Genomic DNA, 26,951 nt, shown 5'->3' with positions numbered 1-26,951 from the left:
CCTCCTATTATTTCTGTCAAAGTGGATAACCTCACACTTGCTGACATTATACTCCATCTGCCAGGTCCTCACCCACTCGCTCAGCCTATCCAGATCTCTCTGCAGACTTTCCACACCCTCCACGCAATTTGCTTTTCCACTCATCTTCGTGTCACCAGCAAATTTCGTCACCCTACACTCAGCCCTCTCCTCCAGGTCATCTAGATAAATGGTAAACAGTTGAGGCCCCAGCACCGATCCTTGCGGCACTCCACTAGTCACCAACTGCCAACCAAAACAGCACCCATTGATACCAACTCTCTGCTTCCTATTAGACAGCCAATCCTCTATCCATGCTAACACCTTCTCCCCCAACTCCGTGCACCCTAACCTTCTGTGGCAACCTTTTATGAGGTACCTTATCAAACGTCTTTTGGAAATCTAAAAACACCACATCCACTGGTTCCCTTCTGTCTACCATTGAAGTGGAGTTGGAGTACATATTTTTAGACCATAAGACCAAAGGAAATAGGAACAGGAGCAGGCCATTTGACTCCTTGAGCCTGCCCTGCCATTCAATAGGATCATGGCTGATCCCACATTCCTCATGTCTATTTTCCTATCCTTTCCCTATAATCCTTGCTCCCCTTAGGGATCAAAAATCTATCTCAGCCTTAAATATACACAAAGACTCTATCCCCACAGCTCTCTGTGGCAAGGAGTTCCAAAGACTCTCAATGCTCTGAGAGAAGAAATTTCTTCTCAACTCAGTATTAAATTGGCACCACTTTATTCTGAGACTTATTCTGTCCTCTGGTCCGAGACTCTCCCATGAGGGGAAACATATGGGAGAGTCTAAGACTAGCATTTACTCTGTAAAGCCTCTCAAGAATCCTATATATTTCAATGAGATCACGTTTCATTCTTCTAAATTCCAATGAGTAGAGTCCCAACCTGTTTAATCTCTCCTCAAAAGACAATATCCCCACACCGGGGAGCATCTAGTAAACCTTCTCTGAATTGCCTCCAATCAAAAAATCTTTCCTTAAGTAAGAGGACTACATTACTACAGATGTGGTCTCACCAGTATCAGCAAGACCTCCCTACTCTTATACTCCAACACCCTTGAAATAAGGGCCAACATTCCATTAGCTTTTGTGATTATCTCTGCACCTGTGTGCTAGTTTTCTGTGTTTCGTGCACAAGTACTCCTCAAGTCCTTTTGTGTTGCAAGTTTTTAGTTTGTCTCCATTTAAATAAAACTGTTCTTTTGTTCTCCCTTCCAAAATAAGCAATTTCAATTTTCCCACATTATACTCCATTTGTTTGTAGATAAATTTTTGAAGAGTAAAGGTGAGCGGGCAGGTAAGTGAAGCTGAGTCCACAAAAATATCAGCCATGATCTTATTGAATGGCAAAGCAGGCTTGAGGGGCCAGATGGCCTATTCCTGCTCCTAGTTTTTATGTTCTTGTGTTCTTGTAATTTTCCTTTCCTACTAGTTTTGTCATCTGTAAATTTGGCTACAGTACGTTCACTTCTTTCCTCGAAGCCATTAATATATTTTGTAAACTGATGCAGTCCCAGCTATGGAACCACACTGATTATAGGGTATCAACCTGAAAAAGAATCCCTGATCTCCACTTGCTGTTTCCTGCCAATTAGCCAATTCTCTATCCATGCCGATATGCTACCTCCAACATCATGGGCTCTTATGAAACCTTTTGTGAAGTATTTTGTCAAACTTCTGGAAGTCCAAATACAACTGGTTACCCTCTATCCATTCTGACTGAGATTTCCTAGAAAAACTCTAAATTAGACATGATTTTCCGTTCATGAAGCCACGCTGACTCTGCTTGATTAGATTATGATTTTCCAAATGCGCTGCTATTAATTTTCTGTAATACCCCGTAGGAATTTTGGACACCAAAATTATCAAAGCTATTTTTTGGTATTTTGAAACAAGATTATATTCACCAATGTCTCTGCCCATAAAAATAACTTGTTTGCAAATTTGATAAGTCTATATACACGTCTATAGGAAAAAATATTATTTTGTATATTATTTTCAATTCAGGATGAATTACACAGAGCAGCTGCTATAAGTGTGGCAGAGCAATCTTCTGTGGAAGAAAATTACATCAGTGATTTTGATTATGGTGAGAACACATCATTGTAATAGTTTAGTTATTTTTAATTTTGTCTTGTATCTTTAAACAAATGAAATTGAAGTTATTTTGTAAATCTATTATCTCATTCCTTTAGCTTTAATCAATCCTGAAGTACTTAACTTTTTTCTAAGATGCATGTTACAAAATGGTAACATGGTTTTAAAAAAATGAATACTGTAATCTTTTAGTTCCTCAGCCAAGGCATATTTTGTGGCCCAGGACATGCAGCCAAACCTGATCTAATCTGATGGTCATACATATCCTGACGGGCAAGGCAGATTAACTCAGGGCATGGATGGGTACCTGTGCCTGGGATATTTATAGCAATTACTGAAACATGGCTAAGGGAGGGACAGGACTGGCAACTCGATGTTTCAGGGTGCAGATGCTATAGGATGTAGAGCTGGGCAGAAAAGTGGCAGATGGAGTTTAACCCTGATAAGTGCAAGGTGATTCATTTTGGTAAGACAAACTTGAATGCAGAAAGAACCCCTGATCTCCACTCACTGTTTCCTGCCAATATGCTACCTCCAGCATCCTGGGCTCTTATCTTATGAAACCTTTTGTGAAGTATCTTGTCAAACTTCTGGAAGTCCAAATACAACACATTACAAGTATTGCACTTTGGAAGGACAAACCAAAGTAGAACGTACAGGGTAAATGGTAGGACTCTGAAGAGTGCAGTTGAACAGAGGGATCTGGGAATACAGGTACAAAATTCCCTAAAAGTGACATCACAGGTGGATAGGGTTGTAAGGGGCGCTTTTGGTACATTGGCCTTTATAAATCGGAGTATCGAATATAAAAGTTGGAGTGTTATGTTAAGGTTACATAAGGCATTGGTGAGGCTGAATTTAGAGTATCGTGTACAGTTTTGGTCACCTAGTTACAGGAAGGATGTAAATAAGATTGAAAGAGTGCAGAGAAGGTTCACAAGGATGTTGCCGGGACTTGAGAAGCTGAGTTACAGAGAGAGATTGAATAGGTTAGGACTTTATTCCCTGGAGCACAGAAGAATGAGGGGAGATTTGATAGAGGTGTATAAGATTTTGATCGGTATAGATAGTGAATGCAAGCAAGCTTTTTCCACTGAGGCTAGAGGAGAAAAAAAACCAAAGGGCGTGGATTAACGGTGAAAGGAGAAAAGTTTAAAGGGAGTATTAGGGGGGATTCTTCACGCAGAGTGGTGGGAGTGTGGAATGAGCTGCCGGATAAAGTGGTAAATGTGGGGTTACTTTTAAGAAAAGCTTGGACGGGCTCAGGAATGAGAGGAATGTGGAGGGATATGGTCCAAGTGCAGGTCAGTGGGACTAGGCAAAAAATGGTTTGGCACAGACAAGAAGGGCCAAAAGGCCTGTTTCTGAGCTGTAATTTTCTATGGCTGTATCGACTGGTTACCCTCTTTCCATTCTTGACAAACTTGAATGCGGATTACACGGTCAATGGGAGGGTTCTGAGGAATGTGGAGGAATAGAGAGATCTTGGGGTTCATATCCACAGATCTCTGAAGGTTGTCACTCAAGTGGATAGAGCCGCAAAGAAGGCTGTAGTATGTTAGTGTTTATTAACAGGGGGCTTGAGTTTAAGAGCCATGGGGTTATGCTGCAACTATATAGGACCTTGGTGAGACCACATTTGGAATATTGTGTGCAGTTCTGGTCACCTCACTACAAGAAGGATGTGGAAGCATTGGAGAGCGTGCAGAGGAGATTTACCAGGATGCTGCTTGGTTTGGAGGGTAGGTCTTATGAGGAAAGTTTGAGGGAGCTGGGGCTTTTCTCTTTGGAACAGAGGAGGATGAGAAGCAACTTAATAGTTTATGCGATGATGAGGACGATAGATAATCTCTGAACATCCACTCTTCCCTCGGTTGGATGTAGCTATTACCAGGAGGCATAACTATAAGGTTCATTGTGGGAGATTTTGGAGGGATGTCCGAGGCAGATTCTTCACTGAGTGGTTGGGGTGTGGTATGCACTGTCCGCTGTGGCAGTGGAGTTGGACACCTTTAGGAATTTTCAAGCAGTTATTGGATAGGCAGATGGAGCACACCAGAACGATAGGGAGTGGGATAGCTTGATCGTGGGTTGACACAACATTGAGGGCCGAAAAGCCTGAACTGAGCTGTACTGTTCTATGTTTCTATGTAACAGGAGGTAAGAGGGGAGGGGGAGTTGTGTTTTTGTTTAAAGAGAGCAGTACTTCTGAGGGTTCACTCACTGAGTCTATATGGGTAAAGCTGAGAATTAAGAAAGGGGAGATCACTTTGATAGGACAGTAGTATAGGCTCCCAAATTGTCAGCGGGAAATTGAGGAACAAATACGTAAGGAGGTTACTGATAACGCTGAGAAAAGTAGGATAGTAATTATAGGGGACATGAATATTGACTGGGACAGCCATTGCATTAGGGGCTTGGATAGAGAAATTTGAGTGTATTCAGGAGGAATTTCTCATTTTGTATGCAGTTAGCACGACTAGAGAGAGGGCAAAACTTGATCTCCTCTTGGAAAATAAGGAAGGGCAGGTGACAGAAATATTTCTAAGGGATCATTTTGGGACCAGTGACCATAATTCCATTAGTTTTAAGATAAGAACAAAGAGCAGGAGGAGGCCATCTGCCTCCTCAAGCTTGCTCTGCCATTCAATAAGATCATGGCTGACCTTTTCATGGACTCAGTTCCACTTGGCTCACCGTAATGCTTTATTCCTTTACTGCTCAAAAATTTATCTATCCTTGCCTTAAAAACATTCAATAAGGTGGCCTGAACTGCTCCACTGGGCAGAGAATTTCACAGATTCACAACCCTTTAGGTGAAGAAGTTCCTCCTCAACTTGGGCGTAGATAGGGTGAACAGTGGGAAACTTTTTTCCCAGGTCGGAGGTGACAAGCACAGTGGGTCACAGGTTCAAGGTGAGGGGCGCAAGGTTTAACACAGATGTCAGAGGGACGTATTTTACACAGAGGGTGGTCAGGGTCTGGAATGCACAGCCAAGTGAATGGAATCGGCTGTAGTGAATGGAATCGGCTGCCGTCAGTGGTGGTGGAGGCGAACTCGCTGGGGTCTTTTAAAAGACTTCTGGATAAGTATATGGGGTTTAATGAGATTGAGGGTTATAGATAGGTCTGTAGGTTGGTAGGTGTTGATGTGATCGGCGCAACTCGTGGGCCGAAGGGCCTGTTTGTGCTGTAGTGTTCTATGTTCTAAGCAAGGTGGTAGAGGTGGACACACTGGGATCGTTTAAGTCTTATCTGGATAGCCACATGAAAAGACTGGGAATGAAGGGATACAAATGAATGGTCTAGTTGGACACATGAGAGGCGCAGGCTTGGAGGACCGAAGGGCCTGTTTCCTGTGCTGCATTGTTCTTTGTTCTTTGGTCCTAAATCTGCTCCCCCTTACTTTTGAGGTCATGCTCCCTAGTTCTAGTCTCACCTGCCAGTGGAAACAACTTCCCTGCTTCTAGCTTATCTATTCCCTTCATAATCTCATATGTTTCTATAAGATCTCCCCTTATTCTTCTGAATTCCAATGAGTATAGCTCCAGACTACTCAGTCTCTCCTCATAAGCCAACCCCCTGAACTCTAGAATCAACCTAGTGAATCTCCTTTGTGCCCCCTTAGTGCCAGTATATCCTTTCTCAAGTAAGGAGACCAAACTGTACACTGTACATAGTACTCCTTGCCACCGGTGTGGCCTCACCACCCCTTGTACGTAACCTTGCTATTTTTAAACTCCATCCCTCTACATGGAGGACAACGTTCCAAAGAACAATACAGCTCAGGAACAGGCCCTCCGGCCCTCCAAACCAACACCGATCATGTGTTCCTAACTAGACCATCTGTTTGTATCTCTGTATTCCCAGTCTTAAATGATCCTAGCATGTCTGTCTCAACCACCTCACTTGGTAGTGCATTCCAGGCCCCCCACCACCCTCTGTATAAAATACGACCCCATTTGCCATTTGCCTTCTTAATTACCTGTTGCACCTGCAAACCAACTTTTTGTGATTCCTGCACAAGGATACCCGGGTCCCTCTGCACAGTAGCATGCTACAATTTTTTACCATTTACCATTTAAATAATTTGGGTCACAAAATGTTCTTGGCAGACAGGATTAAGGAGAATCCTAAGGCATTTTATACATATAGAACATAGAACATTACAGCGCAGAACAGGCCCTTCGGCCCACGATGTTGCACCGACCAGTTAAAAAGCAATGACCCTCTAACCTAAACCAAACCCTTTCCATCCATAAACCTATCCACGGATCTCTTAAACTCCCCCAAACTAGGCGCATTTACAACTGCAGCAGGCAGGGCATTCCAATCCCTCATATATATATATATAATATATATATAATGGTTGGACTTAAACATGTTGTCAGACTTCTTACTGTATATAATATACATATATTAGGAACAAGAGGGTTGTCAGGGAAAGGCTCGGACCTCTCGGGGACAAAGGAGGGGAATTATGCTTAGAACCCAAAGAAGTAGGTGAGATCCTAAATGAATACTTTGCATCAATATTCACAAAAGAGAGGGGCATGTTGACTGGTAGTGTCTCAGAGAGATGTGTTGACCTGTTAGAAAAGATCTCAATTACAAGGGAGGAAGTGTTAGGTTTTTTTAAGGAAACATTAAGACAGACTCCCTAGGGCCTGATAGCATCTACCTTAGACTGCTCAGGGAGACGAGATTAAATTGCTGGGCCTCTAACAGAAATCTTTGTCTCTTCACTGGACACAAGGGAGGTAAACACAGTAAGAAGTCTGACAACAGGTTTAAGTCCAACCAATTTATTTGATGTAAACTCACAAGCTTCTGGCCTCAGACAGAGCATATAACAGCACAGACAGTTATGTAAACTGTCTGTGCTGTTATATGCTCTGAGACCAGAACTCTCCCTTCACCTGACGAAGGGGAAAACCCTGAAAGCTTGTGCGTTTACTATCAAATAAATTGGTTGGACTTAAACCTGGTGTTGTCAGAGTCCTTACTGTGTTTACCCCAGTCCAATGCCGGCATCTCCACATCACAAGTGAGGTCCCAGAGGATTGGAGGATAGCAAATGTGGTCCTGTTATTTAGGAAGGGTAGCAAGGATAACCTGGGTAATTTTAGGCCAGTGAGCTTGACATCTGTGGTAGGGAAATTGTTGGAGAAGATTCTTAGAGATAGGATATATGCACATTTAGAACGGAATAATCTCATCAGTGATGGACAGCATGGTTTTGTACAAGGAAGGTCATGCCTCACAAACTTGGTTGAGTTTTTTGAGGAGGTGACAAAAATGATTGACGAGGGAAGGGCCATGGATGTCGTCTATATGGATTTTAGTAAAGCGTTTGACAAGGTCCCTCATGGCAGGCTGGTGCAAAAGGTTAAATCTCACAGGATAAAAGATAAGCTAGCTAGATGGGTGGAGAACTGGCTTGGCCATAGAAGACAGAGGGTAGCAGTGGAAGGGTCTTTTTCCAGTTGGAGGTCTGTGACTAGTGGTGTTCCTCAGGGCTCTGTACTGGGACCTCTGCTGTTTGTGATATATATAAATGATTTGGAAGAAGATATAGCTGGTGTGATCAGTAAGTTGTGGATGACACAAAGATTGCTGGATTTGCAGAGAGTGATGAACATTGTCAGAGAATACAGCAGGATATAGGCTGGAAAATTGGGCGGAGAAATGGCAGATGGAATTTAATCCAGATAATGCAAAGTAATGCATTTCGGTAGATCGAATGTAGGGAGGAGCTATACAATAAATGGCAGAACCATTTATCTAGATAGCCACATGAACAGACTGGGAATAGAGGGATACAAATGAATGGTCCAGATGGGCGCATGAGCAGCAAAGGCTTGGAGGGCTGAAGGGCCTGCTCCTGTGCTGTACTGTTCTTTGTTCTTTTAATGCATTTTGCTGCTGTTCCTACCAAAATGGATGATCTCACGTTTGCCAACATTGTACTCCATCTGCCAGACTCTTGCCCACTCACTTAGACTATCTATATCCCTTTGCAGACTTTCAGCATCCTCTGCACACTTTGCTCTGCCACTCACCTAAGTATCATAGCTATGGAGAATGATCGGTCTGACCTAAAAGTTAAAATTCTAAATTGGGACAAGGCCAATTTTGTTGGGATCCGACATGAACTTTCAAAGGTTGATTGAGGGAGTCTGTAGGCAGACAAAGGGACATCTGCTAAGTTTGAGGCTTTCAAAATTGTGTTAAGCTGGGTTCAGAGTAAGCATATTCCTTTTTAGAGTGAAGGGGAAGGCTGGTATTTTCTTATTCCCCAAACTCAGGATGTTGAAGCCCTGGTCAAGAAGAAGGGGGCGGCATATGATATGCATAGGCAGCTGGGATCACGTGAATCCCTTGAAGAGTGGAAAGGATATCAGAGTAGAGTTAAGAGAAAAATTAGGAGGGCAAAGAGGGGACGTTAGATTGCTTTGGCAGATAAGGCAAAAGCAAAGCACGTCAAGGTAGATGCACTTCATCAGGTCCTGAGGAAGTATCCCAGGAAGCTGTGGGAGTTTAGGGAAGAAATTGTGGGCCCTGTAACAGATATTTAAATCAGCCACAGGTGAGTTGCCTAATGATTGGAGGGTGGCAAATGTGTCTTTGTTTAAGAAGGGCTTCATGGAAAAAATCTGGGAACTACAGAGGGGTTAAGTGCTGCACTTGTGGGATGTGGGAGATCCATGATGCTTCCAGTGTCTCTGATGACTATATCTATAGGAAGTGCATCCATTTGCAGCACCTTACAGACCACATGGATAGGTTGGAGCAGCAGTTGGATACACTTAGGAGCATGAAGGAGATGGAAAGCATCATTGATCGGAGATTTAGAGACATGGTCACACCCAAGGTGCAGGCAGATAGATGGGTGACTGCTAGAAGAGCAGAAATCCCCTGTGGTCGTTCCCCCTCTTTAATAAGTATACTATTTTGGATATTGTTGTGAGGATGGCCTATCGGGATAACAGCAACAGCAGCCAGAGCAGTGGCACCACTGCTGTCTCTGTTGTTAAGCAGGGAGGGACAAAGAGCACTAGAGCAATAGCTGTAGGGGACTCTATTGTTGTTAAGGGTGCAGATAGGTGCTTCCGTGGACATGAAAGAGACTCCAGGATGGTATGTTGCCTCCTCCCTGGTGCCACGGTTCAGGATGTCTCTGAACGGGCAGAAAGCATTCTGAAGGGAGTGGGTGAACAGCCAGAAGTTGTGTCCATGTTTCTCATAATCTTGAACGCCTCAATCAGGTTGCCCCTCTGTTTTCTCTGATCCAACTAAAACACCCCAAGTCTATCCAACCTCTCTTCATAACTTAAACAGACTGGAGGGGCTGATTGTGGACAAGTCGCCAGGACCGGATGGAATGCATCCGAGGGTTCTGAAAGAAATGGCGGAGGTTATAGTGGATGCCTTGGTGGTTATTTTCCAGACGTCGCTGGATTCCGGGGAAGTGCCGGAAGATTGGAAAACGGCTAATGTTACGCCGTTGTTTAAGAAGGGTGCCAGGCAAAAGGCAGGGAATTATAGGCCGGTTAGTTTAACGTCTGTGGTAGGTAAAATGTTAGAATCCGTCATTAAGGAGGAAATTGCGAGGCATCTTGAAGGGAATTGCTTGATAGGGCAGACGAACACGGTTTCATTTAAGGGAAGTCGTGTCTGACAAATTTACTGGAGTTCTATGAGGATGTGTCTAGGGCAGTGGATAGAGGAGAGCCGGTGGATGTGGTCTTTCTGGATTTTCAGAAGGCGTTTGACAAGGTACCTCACAAGAGGTTATTGCAGAAGGTCAGGGGACATGGAGTTGGGGGTATGGTGTTAGCGTGGATAGAGGATTGGTTGTCAAATAGGAGGCAGAGACTGGGGGTCAATGGGTGCTATTCGGATTGGCGGTTGGTGACTAGTGGGGTGCCCCAGGGGTCGGTGCTGGGGCCTCAGCTATTTACCATTTATATAGATGATCTGGAGGAGGGAACCGAGTGCAGGGTGTCGAAATTTGCTGATGACACCAAGATTGGGGGAAAGGCAAATTGTGCGGAGGGTGTGGAGAGTCTGCAGAAGGATCTAGATAGGCTGGGCGAATGGGCCAGGAAATGGCAAATGGAATTTAATGTTGGCAAGTGTGAGGTGGTCCACTTTGGTAGGAAGAATGGTAGGAAGGACTATTACTTACGTGGCGAAAAACTGCAGCAGGCGACGGTGCAGAGGGACCTCGGGGTCCTTGTGCATGAGTCGCAAAAACCCAGCTTGCAGGTGCAGCAGGTGGTCAGGAAGGCGAATGGGATGCTGGCCTTCATAGCGAGGGGGATTGAATATAAAAGTAGGGAGGTCTTGCTGCAGCTATATAGGGCATTGGTGAGGCCGCAGCTGGAGTACTGTGTGCAGTTTTGGGCGCCGCACCTGCGCAAGGATATTTTGGCCCTGGAGGGAGTGCAGAGGAGGTTTACTAGGCTGATACCGGAGTTGAGGGGATTGAGCTATGAGGAGAGGCTGAATAAACTAGGCTTGTACTCGTTAGAGTTTAGAAGAATGAGGGGAGATCTCATTGAGACGTATAAGATGATGAATGGGATGGATAGGATAGAGGTGGAGAGACTCTTCCCGCTCAAAAAAGACAGTAGGACTAGGGGGCACAGCCTCAAGATAAGGGGGAGGCGGTTTAGAACGGAGTTGAGGAGGAACTTCTTCACTCAAAGGGTGGTGAATCTCTGGAATTCTCTGCCCGTTGAAGTGGTGGAGGCTGCCTCGCTAAATATTTTTAAGAAGCGGGTTGATGGGTTTTTGATAAGAGAGGGGATTAAGGGTTATGGGGAGAGGGCGGGAAAGTGGAACTGAGCCACGACAGATCAGCCATGATCTTATTGAATGGCGGGGCAGGCTCGAAGGGCTAGATGGCCTACTCCTGCTCCTATTTCTTATGTTCTTATGTTCTTAAACGTTCCATCCCAGGCAGCATCCTGGTAAATCTTCTCTGCAACCCCTCCAGCACACTCACGTCCTTCCTATAATGTGGCAACCAGAACTGCACACTGTTCTCCAGCTGTGGCCTCATCAATGTTCTATGCAACTCCATCATGACCTCTCTACTTTTGTAATCTATACTCTGGTTGATAAAGGCGAGTGTGCTTTATGCCTTTTTCACCTTTCTGCCTCGAGAGATCAATGGACAAACAAGCCAAGGCCCCGTTGTTCTTCGGAACTTCCCAGTGTCAGACCTTTCATAGTATACTTCCTTGTCAAATTACTCCTTCCAAAGTGCATCACCTCACACTTTTCAGGGTGAAATTCCATCTGCCACTTAGCTGCCCATTTGACCATCTCATCAATATCTTCCTGTAACCCAAGACACTGTTAACTGCCTGGCCAATCTTTTTGTCATCGATAAACTTACTAATCCTACTGGCCACATAGTCATGTATGTCATTTATATAAATAACGAACAATAGGGGGCCCAGCATAGATCCGTCTGGTACACCACTGGTCTCTGATCTCCAGTCACTAAAGCAGCTGTCTGTTACCACCCTCTGTTTCCTACTGTTAAGTCAATTATGAATCCACCTTGTCAGATCACCCTTTATCCCATGCAAATTTGCCTTCTTAATAAGTCTCCCGTGTGGGACTTTGTCAAAGGCTTTGCTGAAATCCATGCAAACTATATCAGCTGCACTACCCTCGTCCACACACTTCATTGCATGCTCAAAAAATTCAACTAAATTTGTTAGGCATGACCTCCCACTGAAAACAAACATGCTGACTATCCCTAATCAAACCCTTTCCTTTCCAAATGGAGATAGATTCTGTTCTTCAGAATCTTCTCCAGTAGTTTCCTGATCGCAGACGTGAGATTCAATGGTCTGTAGTTCTCTGGAACTCTGCAACCTTTCTTAAATAGTGGGACCACGTCAACTGTTCTCCAGTCCTCTGGCATCTTCCCAGTTTCTAGGGTGGAATTAAAAACTTGGGTCAGAGCCCCTGTAATTTCCTCCCTTGCCTCCCACACCAGCCTGGGACACAATTCACCTGGACCTGGAGAATTGCTTACTTTTAAGCCCGCCAATATCTCCAATACCTTGTCACTCCCTATGATTTTCTCCAGAGGCTCACAGTCTCTCTCTCTGAGTCCCATAACTACCTCCACATCCTCATGGATGAAGCCAGATGTGAAATGTTCATTTAACACCCTACCAATGTCCTCTGCCTCCACCCACAGATTTCCCCTAGGTCCCTAATGGGTACTATTCTTTCCCTGATTATCCTCTTCTCATTAATATTCTTACAGAATATCTTAGAATTTTCCTTACTTTCACCAACCAGAGCTTTCTCATATCCTCTCTTTGCTCTCCTAAATGATTCCTTAAGCTCCATCCTGCACTTTCTGAACTCCACTAATGTCTGTGCAAACTTATTCCCCTTTATACTTGTTAAAAGCCTCTCTTTTCCTTCTCATTGTACCCTGAAAGTCCCTGGTCATCCATGGTTCTCGAGGTTTGTTACACCTTCCTATTAGCCTAGATGTTAGGCGTATACCCTCCCCCATTACATCTTTGAATCCCCCCCGCTCCGTGTTCTTCTGTAGATTTCTCCACAGGTAACTCATTCCAGTCTATCTTGGCCAGATCCTGCCTAATTTTGTTACAATCTACTTTCCTCCAATCTACAACATTTTTCTGCAACCTGTCAATTTCTTTGTCCATAACAAATTTGAATTGACTCACGTATCATCAAATATTCCTTCACCAACACATCAACTGCCTGTCTGGCTTCATTCCCCAGAACTAGATCCAGCATAGCTCCTTCTTTTGTTGGATCCTCCACATATTGACCTAAGAAGTTTTCCTGTATACCTTTTAAGAACTCTACTCCATCTAAGCCCCTAACATGATGGCTATCCCAATTAGTATTGGGAAAGTTGAAATCACCTAATATACCTTTATTATTTGTAAACTTCTCTGCGAAATGCACACATATTTGCTCTTCAATTTCTCGCTGGCTATGTGGGGTCGATAACAAACACCTAGCAATGTAGCTGCCCCTTTTTTATTCCTAAGCTCTACCAGCAAAGCTTCTTTTGATGCCCTCTCCAAAATATAGAAACTAGAAGATAGGATCAGCAGAAGGCCATTTGGCCCTTTGAGCCTGCTCTGCCATTCATTACGATCATAGCTGATCTTCCAACGGAATAGCCTAATCCTACTTTTTCCCCATAACGTAGAAAAACTACAGTATAAACAGGCCATTCGGCCCACAAGTTGCACAGATCATATCGCTACCTACTAGGCTTATCTATAACTCTCAATCCTATCAAGTCCCATGTACTCATCCAGAAGTCTCTTAAAAGACCCTATCGAATTTGCCTCCACCACCACCGACGGCAGTCAATTCCACAACCACCACCCTCTCAGTGAAAAACTTACCCCTGACATCTCCTCTGTACCTACTCCCCATCACCTTAAACCTGTGTTCTCTCGTAGCAACCATTTCAGCCCTGGGAAAAAGCCTCTGAGAATCCACCTGATCAATACGTTTCAACATCTTATACACCCCTATCAGGTCACCTCTCATCCTCCGTCTCTCCAAGGAGAAAAGGCCGAGCTCCCTCAACCTACCCTACCTACCGACCTACAGAGGGTAGTGGTTGACGGTAAATATTCATCATGGAGTTCGGTTACAAGTGATGTGCCTCAGGGATCTGTGTTGGGGCCACTGCTGTTTGTGATTTTTATTAATGATCTGGATGAGGGTATAGTTGGGTGGATCAGTAAATTTGCTGATGACACCAAAGTCGGAGGTGTGGTAGATAGTGAGGAAGGGTGTCATAGTTTGCAGGAAGACTTAGACAGGTTGCAGAGCTGGGCCGAGAGGTGGCGGATGGAGTTTAATGCAGAGAAATGTGAGGTAATTCACTTTGGTAGGAATAACAGATGTGTTGAGTATAGGGCTAACGGGAAGACTTTGAATAGTGTGGAGGAGCAGAGGGATCTAGGTGTATGTGTACAAAAGAACATAAGAACATAAGAAATAGGAGCAGGAGTAGGCCATCTAGCCCTTCGAGCCTGCCCCGCCATTCAATAAGATCATGGCTGATCTGTTGTGGCTCAGTTCCACTTTCCCGCCCTCTCCCCATAACCCTTAATCCCCTCTCTTATCAAGAACCCATCAACCCGCTTCTTAAAAATATTTAGCGAGGCAGCCTCCACCACTTCAACGGGCAGAGAATTCCAGAGATTCACCACCCTTTGAGTGAAGAAGTTCCTCCTCAACTCCGTTCTAAACCGCCTCCCCTTTATCTTGAGGCTGTGCCCCCTAGTCCTACTGTCTTTTTTGAGCGGGAAGAGTCTCTCCACCTCTATCCTATCCATCCCATTCATCATCTTATACGTCTCAATGAGATCTCCCCTCATTCTTCTAAACTCTAACGAGTACAAGCCTAGTTTATTCAGCCTCTCCTCATAGCTCAATCCCCTCAACTCCGGTATCAGCCTAGTAAACCTCCTCTGCACTCCCTCCAGGGCCAAAATATCCTTGCGCAGGTGCGGCGCCCAAAACTGCACACAGTACTCCAGCTGCGGCCTCACCAATGCCCTATACAGCTGCAGCAAGACCTCCCTACTTTTATATTCAATCCCCCTCGCTATGAAGGCCAGCATCCCATTCGCCTTCCTGACCACCTGCTGCACCTGCAAGCTGGGTTTTTGCGACTCATGCACAAGGACCCCGAGGTCCCTCCGCACCGTCACCTGCTGCAGTTTTTCGCCACGTAAGTAATAGTCCTTCCTACCATTCTTCCTACCAAAGTGGACCACCTCACACTTGCCAACATTAAATTCCATTTGCCATTTCCTGGCCCATTCGCCCAGCCTATCTAGATCCTTCTGCAGACTCTCCACACCCTCCGCACAATTTGCCTTTCCCCCAATCTTGGTGTCATCAGCAAATTTCGACACCCTGCACTCGGTTCCCTCCTCCAGATCATCTATATAAATGGTAAATAGCTGAGGCCCCAGCACCGACCCCTGGGGCACCCCACTAGTCACCAACCGCCAATCCGAATAGCACCCATTTACCCCCACTCTCTGCCTCCTATTTGACAACCAATCCTCTATCCACGCTAACACCCTACCCCCAACTCCATGTCCCCTGACCTTCTGCAATAACCTCTTGTGAGGTACCTTGTCAAACGCCTTCTGAAAATCCAGAAAGACCACATCCACCGGCTCTCCTCTATCCACTGCCCTAGACACATCCTCATAGAACTCCAGTAAATTTGTCAGACACGACTTCCCTTTAATGAAACCGTGTTGCGTCCGCCCTATCAAGCAATTCCCTTCAAGATGCCTCGCAATTTCCTCCTTAATGACGGATTCTAACATTTTACCTACCACAGACGTTAAACTAACCGGCCTATAATTCCCCGCCTTTTGCCTGGCACCCTTCTTAAACAACATAGATCCCTGAAAGTTGGGAATCAAGTAGATAAGGTTGTTAAGAAGGCATACAGTGTCTTGGCGTTTATTGGTAGGGGGATTGAATTTAGGAGTCGTAGCGTTATGTTGCAACTGTACACAACTCTGGTGCGGCCGCACTTGGAGTATTGTGTGCAGTTCTGGTCCCCACATTACAGGAAGGATGTGGAGGCTTTGGAGAGGGTGCAGAGGAGGTTTACCAGGATGTTGCCTGGTATGGAGGGGAGATCCTATGAGGAGAGGCTGAGGGATTTGGGGTTGTTTTCGCTGGAAAGAAGGCGGCTAAGAGGGGATCTTATTGAAACATATAAGATGATTAGAGGTTTAGATAGGGTGGATAGTGATAGCCTTTTTCCTCTGATGGAAAAATCTAGCACGAGGGGGCATGGCTTTAAACTAAGGGGGGGTAGTTATAGGACAGATGTCAGGGGTAGGTTCTTTACCCAGAGGGTGGTGAGGGATTGGAATGCCCTGCCTGCTGCAGTTGTAAATGCGCCTAGTTTGGGGGCGTTTAAGAGGTCTGTGGACAGGTTTATGGACGAAAAGGGATTGGTTTAGGTTAGTGGGTCATTGTTGTTGTATTTTTTTAACTGGTCGGCGCAACATCGTGGGCCGAAGGGCCTGTTCTGCGCTGTAATGTTCTATGTTCTATAAGGCACGCCACTCAATCCAGGCAACATCCTTGTAAATCTCCTCTGCACCCTTTCTGCAGATTCCACATCCCTCCTGTAATGAGGAGACCAGAACTGAGCACAGTACTCCTAGTCAGACCCGACTTGAGTCTTATAAAGCTGGAGCATTATCTCCTGACTCCTAAACTCAAACTTAGAAAATAGAAACAGGAGCAGGCCATTCAGCCCTTTGAGCTTACTCCACCATTCAGTACAATCATGGCTGATTATTCAACTCAATAGCCTGATTCTGCTTTTCCCCCCTCACTTCTCCTCCCCAATCCTTTGATCTCTTTTGTCCTAAGAGCTGTATCTAATCCCTTGAAAACATAGAATAGTTCAGCCTCAACTGTTTCTTCTAGTCGCAAATTCTACAGACTTGCAACTCTGAGTGAAGAAATAGAACATAGAACATTACAGCGCAGAACAGGCCCTTCGGCCCACGATGTTGCGCCGACCAGTTAAAAAAACAATGACCCTCTAACCTAAACCAAACCCTTACCGTCCATAAACCTATCCACGGATCTCTTAAACGCCCCCAAACTAGGCGCATTTACAACTGCAGCAGGCAGGGCATTCCAATCCCTCACCACCCTCTGGGTAAAGAACCTACCCCTGACATCCGTCCTATAACTACCACCCCTTAATTTAAAGCTATGCCCCCTCGTGCTAGCTTTCTCCATCCGAGGAAAAAGGCTATCACTGTCCACCCTATCTAAACCTCTAATCATCTTATATGTTTCAATAAGGTCCCCTTGTAGCCGCCTTCTTTCTAACGAAAACAACCTCAAATCCCTCAGTCTCTCCTCATAGGACCTCCCCTCCATACCAGGCAACATCTCCTTGCTTCATCCTACTTCTTACTACTTAAGATTTACTTCTGACCTATAGACTATGACCTCTGGTTCTGGACTCTCCCACGTTGGGAACATCCTTCCTGCTTCTATCCTGTCTATTTTATAAGTTTATCTGAGATACTGCTCTCTCTCTCTCTCTCCTCCCCCCCCCCCCCCCCCCCAATCATTCTTCTGAACTCCAGCAAATATAATTCTAACTGATTCCATCTCTCGTATGTCAGTCTCGCCATCCCAAGGATCAGAGTTTCCATATGGCACAGGAGGAGCAAATCATCAGTGCGATCTCTGTTGCTATGACTTCCCTTTAGATTAAGCTTGTTAGTTACTCCCTGCAAAGAGTACTAATTTTGTTATGGAGCTTATTTCACTCCAAACACTTCTTGCAATACAAAAACTTTGTCTTAGGTCTTTAGAGACTTTATTTTCCTTGTGCTACTTTTGTTAAGATATAAAGATAGGGTGGTGAGTGAGTGGAATTGGCTGCCATCGGTGGCGGTGGAAGCGAACTCGCTGGGGTCTTTTAAGAGATTTCTGGATGAGTATGTGGGATTTAATGGGATTGAGAGTTATAGATAGGCCTGTTAGGTATGGATATGATGGGCGCAACTTGTGGGCTGAAGGGCCTGTTTGTTCTATGTTCTAAGCTAAAGTTACCTCATTGTAATGTATTCCACTTTGAAGAAATCTATCTCGTGTTTCCTGCAAAGAATATAAATCAATTGATCTCAATTTTAACATTTATATTGATGAATGCATTTACAGGAATCTGAAGTTGCAATTATTTGCACTTAAATAATCTTGAAAGCTTCAAAATGCAAGTAGTTCCATCAATGCACGTTTAACTCTTGACAGGTGATGCATTTGTTAGGTGTGCATTCAATGGGTCCTAATTTTTAGTTACTGAATTTCAAAGAATACTCTAATTTGAAAACTCTAGTTTGCTATCTTGAATTTTCAAGGATATGAGCAATTTCATACATTACAAAGATGCTATTAGAAACAAACATCAATTACACCAGCTTCATATGTTTCTAAAGTTATGTTAAAAACTGAACATGTACTGCAAGGAAGTGACAAAACAGATCTTCTACCAATATCAATTTGATACATTTATTCAACTTTTGGGTAATTTTATCATTATTTGATGCAGATCCTTCAGACAGTGGCACCAACAGTAAAAGCAGTGAAAAGAAATTGCCAACATTGAAGGAGCTAGTTCAAGATAACAATGAAGAGAACACAGTGGATGAAATGAGCACAAGAAGAAAGGGGCAGTCATCACAAGAAGGAGTTGATGCAAATAGTTGGCAATCTTCAAATCTTAAACGCAACCAATGCATGGTGCAGTGTGCCAGTGATCATGTCATAAAACATTTACAGAAGAATTATTTAAAACCCAAGGTAATTATTTTCAGATTCAATGTTCTTAAATTTGCAATGATACTTTATAGAACAAAGAAAAGCATAGAAATAGGCCCGTTGGCCCTCCAAGCCTATGCTGAGCATAATTCCCCAATTAAACTTAAAAAAAAAAGAACTTCTGCCCTTACTTAGTCTGTATCCCTCTGTTCCCTCCCTATTTATGTACCCATCTTAAAACCTCTTAAATGTTGCTAATGTGGTAATGTGCCTGCTTCCACGACCACCTCTGGCAGCACATTCCAGGATCACCACTCTCTGGGTCCTATTTTACGATTTTGATTCTAAGTGATGGGCGGACTTGAAACTGGGAGTGTTTCAAATTCGACTTTGAGCCGTCCTCAGATACCACCATACACACTTTGCCTGAAAAAAAAAATCAGCGATTCTGATTGTGCTACACAAGCCTGTGGGTGGGGCTTAATGCTCATGAAATCCTGCAGCTCCAATTGGTGCCTCCAAATGTGCATGTGCAAAAAGATTATAGAGTAAGGCTCCCCTTCCACATTCCGAGATGCTCCCGCACAAGGCTCCCATCTCCTCTGGACACCGATGGTTGTGTGAGACATCTCCCTCTCTCTCCTCTGTCCCCAATCATTGAGGCACTGATTACCAAATCCCCCTCTCCATCAGCACACCCGCAAATGCTCAGTTGCCTTCCCCTCAATGCTAACAAGCAAACTGCATGTAACTTGCTGGAATGCTCTGTCAAACCTAATGAGGGGTAGCTCCATTAAAAACTCAAGACTGGACAGGCAGGCATTCCAGCACAGAATGTGTGCATGACCAGCTCCCCCAATTTTCTGAGGGCAACATCGGGAGGCTGCTGGACGCAACAGAGGTGAGGCAGGATACCCTCTTCCGCCCTCAGGAGGATGCAGGCCCAGGGGCTGTGATGGAAATGCAGCGTGGGAGGAACTCGGTGCCTTGGTCAGTGCCAGGGCACATGTCCCCCGAAAGGGGAAGAGTGCCAGAAAAAAGTCAATGACCTTATCCGTGCAGCAAGGGTGAGTACTGAATCCCATCTTGCACCTTCCCCCAAATCTCCCATCCCCAGCACCCGACATGTTTCCAGCCCTTGACCCCCAAGCAGCTCCATCCTATCCCCCAAGAGCCCCATTGCGTTTGCCCTCTAAGGACCACCATCTGATACTCTGCAAAAGTCATGCCACCATTTCTTTCATAGCTTCTTCTGTCTCCACAGGAGAAGACCGACCGTAATACCCGTGAAAGGGTGAAGATGGGACGCTGAACCAAACCCCCGGGTCCTCACTCCCTTTGAGGAGTGGGCACTGGAGCTGTCAAGAGAAGGGGAGATGCAGGCTGTCAGCAATAGCATGGTTGGGCTGCTGCCAAGACACGAGCACCTGTCATTCCTCCACTCACTCTGAGGCAACTCGGGGACATGAATTTTGGGTGCAAGGGGCTCGGTTTGAAGGAGATGTACAAGGCTTGTTTATTTGCACGGAGAGGGTAGTGGGTGCCTGGAACTCGTAGCCGGGGGAGGTCGTGGACGCAAATACGACAGTGACCTTTAAGGGGCATCGTTACAGCCATGTGAATGGGATGGGAATAGAGGCATATGGTCCATGGAAGGTTTGGGAGTTACAAATCAGATGGGCTACCTGGTTGTTACAGGCTTGGAGAGCCAAAGGCCTGTTCCTATGATGTAATTTTCTTGGTGCTTTGTTCTTATGTTCAGTGGAGAAATGTGAAGCACCTGCTTGGCATCCTGGATTCGTCTCCCTCCCTCGCACTTAACTTTGTCCTGTGTTGCAGGGACACATTTGGATGCCCCGGGGACTTCTGGACTCCAGGCCCGTACTGCAGCTCCCGCTCATGCTGGTCCAGCAGCTCGGACAAGTCCTCAAAGAATATGGATGAAGGGACCTCCAAGGGTGGCACCGTTTTGGCATCAGCTGCCACCTCACAACTCAGTATCCCAGATACTGACATGTTGGTGGGTCCAGTTAGTGGTGAGGCTCTGGGTCACCTTGCCCCTTGCAACCAAAACTCATGTCCCCGAGAAGCTGCCTCAAAGTGAGCACGGCACATCAGATGTACATTAGGTGAAGGAGGGAGCATCTGAGATGTCTGTCATGCGGAGGCCTGTTGGAGGCGAGGACTCAGCTGGCCACAGGCTACATGCTGGGCCTCAGATCATTTCTTCCTTAGCTGCTGGAGATACAGCAACAGATCCAGGGAATGCAGGAAGGGCCACACTGGACCAATTTCAAGGCTGCTGGCAGGAGTCCCAAGGCTTTCAGGTGGATCAGCTATTGTCTGCCTTGCATGGTTCTCAGGCAAACACTGCAAGGGTGGCATCTGCAGTGGAAAGCCTGGGACAGGGGATGCTCACCATGAGTAGTAGGCTCCAGGTGATGGCCAAGTCACAGCAGACCACAGCAGAATCCTAGAGGACCACAGCGGAGTTACAGTGAGCCACAACTGAGGGACTGAACAGGATTCTCAAGGTTCTGCAGCCCATGGCTGAGGCGCAAGATCATGCAGAGACCCAGCAGGACATGCTGAGACATGGCAGGCTATGGCGGCAGCAGCCCTTGAGAGCGTGGCCTAATTGCAGAGGGTCATAGCTTAGGGGTTGCAGAGCATGGCCCAGTCTCAGAGGGCACTTGCAGTGGCCATTGAGAGGTGGCCCTGACTCAAATCGCCATCGCAGAGGGCTCGACCAGCATGGGTAAGATGTAGGTGGTCCTCCAGGACTGGCAGTGACATGTGATGCCAGAGCTTCTGGATCACACTGCAGAAGTACCGCTGACCCAGGGACCCAAAGGAAACCCAAGAGAGGAAGAAGGGCTCGAGCTGATGCTGAGGCCTTCCAGCCAGGAGACTGTGGCTGTGGCTACACTTAAAAACATTCCAGACACCTGAAAACAGGCCCAGGCCCTCAAAGTCCAAGGCCTCCAGTGGATGCCTGCCATGCACATCACAGGCAACTGGGCGAGGTAGACAGCTGGCCCGTCCACCTCCAATGTACATTCTGGGGAGTCACTGAGACGTAGTGATAGGCCACGTAAGGTTAGGAAATTATAATTGCACCAGATGGCCTGATGAAGGGCTGCACTAAGTTAGAAAGATATTTAAGCTCCTTAATGCTTTCTGTTCATAAGAACATAAGAAATAGGAGCAGGAGTAGGCCACCTAGTCCTTCAAGCCTGCCCCACCATTCAATAAGATCATGGCTGATCTGAAGTGGATCAGCTCCACTTTCCCGCTTTCTCCCCATAACCCTTAATTCCCCTGTCTATTAGAAACCAATCTACCCGTGACTTAAATATATTCAGCGAGGTAGCCTCCGCCACTTCAATGGGCAGAGAATTCCAGAGATTCACCACCCTTTGAATGAAGAAGTTCCTCCTCGACTCCGATCTAAACTGCCCCCCACTTATCTTGAGACTGTGCCCTCTAGTCCTGCTATCCATTCTAAACGGGAAGAATCTCTGTACCTCTACCCTATCCATCCCCTTCATTATCTTATACGTCTCTATAAGATCCCCCCTCAGCCTTCTAAACTTTAACGAGTACAGACCCAGTCTATTCAGTCTCTCTCCATAGGCTAGCCCCCTCATCTCCGGTATCAGCTTAGTGAACCTTCTTTGCACTCCCTCCAAGGCCAATATATCATTCCGCAAGTGTGGCGACCAAAACTGCACACAGTACTCCAGCTGTGGCCTCACCAGTACCCTGTACAGTTGCAGCAAGACCTCCCTGCTTTTATATTCTATCCCCCTTGCTATAAAGGCCAACATTCCATTCGCCTTCTTGATCACCTGTTGCACCTGCAGACTGGGTTTTTGTGATTCATGCACAAGGACCCCCAGGTCCCTCTGCACCATAGCATGCTGCAGCTTTTTGCCTTTTAAATAATAATCCCTCCTACTATTATTTCTACCAAAGTGGACAACCTCACACTTGCTATCTGCCAGGTCCTCGCCCACTCGCTCAGCCTATCCAGATCTCTCTGCACACCCTCCACACAATTTGCTTTTCCGCTCAACTTTGTGTCATCAGCAAATTTCGTCACCCGACACTCAGCCCCCTCCTCCAGACCATCTATATAAATAGTAAGCAGTTGAGGCCCCAGCACCGATCCCTGCGGCACTCCACTGGTCACCGACTGCCAACCAGAATAGCACCCATTGATTCCAACGAACCAGAATCGCACCCATCGATTCCATTGTTCACAAGTTTATATGTTAGGATGTCTAATTTAAACACCTTTATTGCAATTAAATGTTTTTCACCACCCACCTGTGACTAATTTGTCTCGAATAGAAATCTTCTTCCATTGATTATCGTCAGAACAATGCTTCATGATGATGTCAGTTAGGGAAGTCCCTGAATCCTATGTCACTGAGGAAAGGAACGCACTTGGTTCCCCAGACCCCACCAGCGATTCCCTCCCGTCCCCAGAGCCCTGTATGGAGTTTCAGATCCCTTACCCCTACACTGACATGAGCTCAGGTGCCAGCATGCATGCAGAGTAGTTTGCACCAGGGCATCGTCATAATGGTGCTTCGCGAGTCATCATCGCCCTCCTGCCTGTCAAAAAACTCGCTAACAGAGTATCCAGGCCCAGCAATCTGATGTGACAATGTTGCAGGAAATAGAAGGAATTTGGTGGTGGAGGAGAGGGGCAGGAGGGGTGGATGGAACCCACAGACACAAACCCCTAGTGACTGAACTGGCTGGTGATCAGGGCCTTCCTTGCCACCCTCCCATGCATCATTTGAGCTGCCAGCCCTCCAGCGCCTGGTTGGTGGTCCACGGTGTGCTCTTCCTCTTCTGCCTCCTGGTCAGCCTCCTCCTCCTCCTCCTTCCAATATGTCACCTTTCTGTAGAGCCACATTGTGTGCTGCGCCTTGCACAATCTCTATGTGGGAAGAGATCACGGTTGTATTGGAGGGCCCTGCCAGTGCAGTCCAGGCACTGGAACCGTATCTTGAGCCCAGTGCACCTCTCCATTATCACAAGTTGGCCACGTGGGCCTTATTATAGTGGATCTCCGCCTCAGTCACAGGCTGCTGCACAGGCATTATCAGCCATGTTCGAAGCCACATACCATCCCTGCAGCCTGGGCTCCTCCTCAGATGTCTCTGGGATGTCCAAGCTTCTGCCAATGAAGCTGTCATGCACACTACCTGGATGTCTTACGCGGACATGCATAATGTTCATATTGTGGTTGCACACTAGTTGAACACTCAGGGAGTGGAACCCTTTTCCATTGTTGAATCTCCACAGATTCTGCAGGAGGGCCTTGAGGGCGACGTGTGTGCAGTCATTGGGCCCCTGTATGTTAGGCATCTCTGCAATGGTTGCGAACCCTGCAACCCAAGCTTCCAGGTCCAGGCTAAATTTAACGTACTGCCCAGCCTGGGCATACAGGGCTTCTGTAACCTGCTTGGCACAGTGTGCACAGCTGATTGGGAGACGCCACAGGCATCTCTGCTAGGGATCTGGAAGGAGCCAGTCATGTAAAAGTTCAGAACGGCCATCAATTTGACAGTCACTGACAGCGGTTCATCATCATCATCATCATCCCTCCCCACCCCACCAAACCTCTAGGTGCTAGGTCCTGCTACAGGTTGCACAGATGTTGCACTGTCTCTTCAGTGGTACATGATGTCCGACATATGTTCAAATGACATTCGTGCATGGAACTGCCGAGGTCTGTGCTCCTTCCTTCTCTTGCGCGTCACATCTGCTTTACCAAGTTTTCATGTCCAAAACGGGCGCAACTTGATTGTAAAATCGGGCCCTCTATGTGAAAAATTTCCCCCCCACGGCCCCATTGTAATTGACACTTCTACCCTGGCAAAAAGCCTCTGACTATCCATTCTATCTTTGCCCCTCATAATTTTGTAGACATTGATCTACAAAATCTCCCCTCAACCTCTGTCTTTCTAGTGAAAACAATTCTAGTTTATCCAGCCTCTTGTAGTCAACACCTGCAGATAGGCAAATCCTGGTGAGCCTTCTTTGCACTCTCTCCAAAGCTTCCATGTCCTCTTGGTAGTGTGGCGACCAGTACACCAAATGCGGCCTAACCAAGGTTTTATATTGTTGCAACATGATTTCCCAACTCTTGTACACAATGCTATGGCTGATGAAGGGAAACATGACATGTGACTTCTTAATCACCATGGCCGTATGTGTGGCCATTTTTTAAGGGACTCTTGACCCTACACGCCCAGATCCTTCTATGTTCGTGTTCTTAAGGATTCTGCATTTATAATTCACACCTAAATTTGGTCATGCAAAATGCATCATCTCGAATTGGCAGATGAAACTACATCTGCCATTTCTGTGCCCAAGTCTCAATCTATCTATAACCTGTTGCAAACCCCAGCACTATTAACAACTCAGCCAATCTTTGTATCATCCGCAAACTTACCAGTCAGACTAATCTCATTTTCCACCAGATCATTTATATATACTACAAACAACAGTGGTCCCAGCACTGATCCCTGCAGAACACCGCTAGCTACAGATCTCCATTCTGAAAAACACTCTTCCACTGCTATTCTCTGTCTTCTATGACCAAGTCAGTTCTGTATCCATCTAGCCAGCCCACCTTGAATCCCATGTGGTTTTAGGTTTTGAACCAATCTGCCATGTGGGACCTTGTCAAACGCCTTACTAAAGTCGTAAAAAACTACATCCACAGCCCTTCCCTCATCAATTATCTTTGTCACCTCTTCTAGAAATTCAATCAAATTGGTGAGATATGACCTTGCCCATGCAAAACCATGTTGTTTCTTCCAAATGTGCATATCTCCTGCCCTTCCATATCTTCTCCAAAAGCTTCCCCACCACTAATGTCAGGCTCACCAACCTATAATCTCCTGGATTTTCCCTGCTTCCTTTCATAAACAAAGGAACAACATTTGCTATTCTCTAGTCCTCTGGAACCTCACCCGTGGTCAAAGAGGATGTGAATATATCTGTTCAGGCCTCATTTATTTAATGATTTATTTTCTATCATATTGTTACTGCTACCAACTATATTGATGACTTGCATGAAGAGCCTGAAGATATGTAACCAAAATTGCTGACAGCACAAGGGTGGAAAGCAAACTGAAGATAATATGCAGAATTTATAAAAGGAGATATAAATTAAATGAGTAAGCAAAGATTTGGCCGTATAACATGGGAAAACACAAGGTTGTCCACTTTGGCACGAAGAATAGAAAAGCAGAGTATTATTTAAATAGAGAGATGCAGACTGCGAGGTATAGCGAATGTCCTTGTATATGAACCAAAAAATGTTAACTTGCTGTACTTGCATTCTATCACATTGGCCTTTACTATAAGGGGAATGGAATATACAAGTACAGGAGTCTTGCTACACCTGTACAGGACATTAAGACTGCACATTTTAGTTTCCTTACTTAAGGAATTTACTTGCAGTGGCAGCAGTTGAGAGAAGGTTCATTAAGTTGGTAGTTGGGATGTCTTATGAGGAAAAGTTGAGCAGTTTGAGTACTCACTGGAGTATCAAAGAATGCTCGGCAACCTTATTGAAACATATAAGATTCTGAACAGGCTTGACAGGATAGATGCTGAGATGATCCTTTCCCTCGTGGAGGAATCTAAAATGAGGAGTTTAAAAATGAAGGGTTTCTAATTTAAGACTGAGTGAGGAGACATTTATTGTCAGAGTTTTTAGAACTCTTTTCTCTGGCAAGCAGTAGATCCTGAATTTTTCAACATTCCAGGGTAAAGTGCAAAGATTTTTGATCTGTAAGGGAGTTGAGGGTTTTGAGGGCAGGGACTTAGGTTCAATTCCAGCGTTGGGTGACTGTATGGAGTCTGCATCTCTGTGTGGGTTTCCTTCAGGTGCTCTGATTTCCTCCCACAGTCTAAAGAGGTGCAGTTTTCGTGGATTGCCCCTTAGAGTGCCACGGTGTGTAGGTTATGGGGATTAGTAGGTTATTTAACATATTTAAACTCCGCGTATTTATGTGAAGTTATGGGTAGGCTGGTTTATTGGGCAGATATATGGCAAATGGAGTTTAATCCGGATAAATGTGAGGTGATGCATTTTGGCCGGAATAATGTAGGGGGGAGTTATATGATAAAGGGTAAGTCCATAAGGAGTATAGAATCGCAGCGAGACCTGGGGGTGCAAGTGCACAGGTCTTTGAAGGTGGCAGTACAAGTGGAGAAGTTTGTGAAGAAAGCCTATGGTATGTTGGCCTTTATAGGAAGGGGTATAGAATATAAGAGCTGGAGTCTAATGTTGCAGTTGTATAGAACGTTGTTTAGGCCGCATTTAGAGCAGTGTGTCCAGTTCTGGTCGCCTTACTACTTGGAAGGACGTGGAGACTCTGGAGAGAGTGCAGAGGAGGTTTACCA

The 26,951-nt window shown here is 45.6% G+C and overlaps 1 protein-coding gene across 1 annotated transcript in view; it reads left to right on the top strand.

Annotated features, from left to right (window-relative positions):
- The window catches only part of LOC145345640 (uncharacterized), a 157,660-nt gene that overhangs the window by 24,821 nt on the left and 105,888 nt on the right, over positions 1 to 26,951 (top strand). Inside the window, exons 3-4 of the mRNA XM_080193461.1 lie at positions 2,055 to 2,136; positions 18,304 to 18,554. Of these exons, the coding sequence (XP_080049587.1) occupies positions 2,055 to 2,136; positions 18,304 to 18,554 (333 nt within the window). The remainder of the gene's footprint in view (positions 1 to 2,054; positions 2,137 to 18,303; positions 18,555 to 26,951) is intronic.

Source organism: Carcharhinus amblyrhynchos, chromosome 1, assembly GCF_965287045.1.
Source record: "Carcharhinus amblyrhynchos chromosome 1, sCarAmb.v2.hapA, whole genome shotgun sequence".
NCBI lineage: Eukaryota > Metazoa > Chordata > Chondrichthyes > Carcharhiniformes > Carcharhinidae > Carcharhinus > Carcharhinus amblyrhynchos.
Note: the sequence above shows the minus strand (reverse complement) of the source record. Positions and strands in the feature narration are given on the sequence as shown.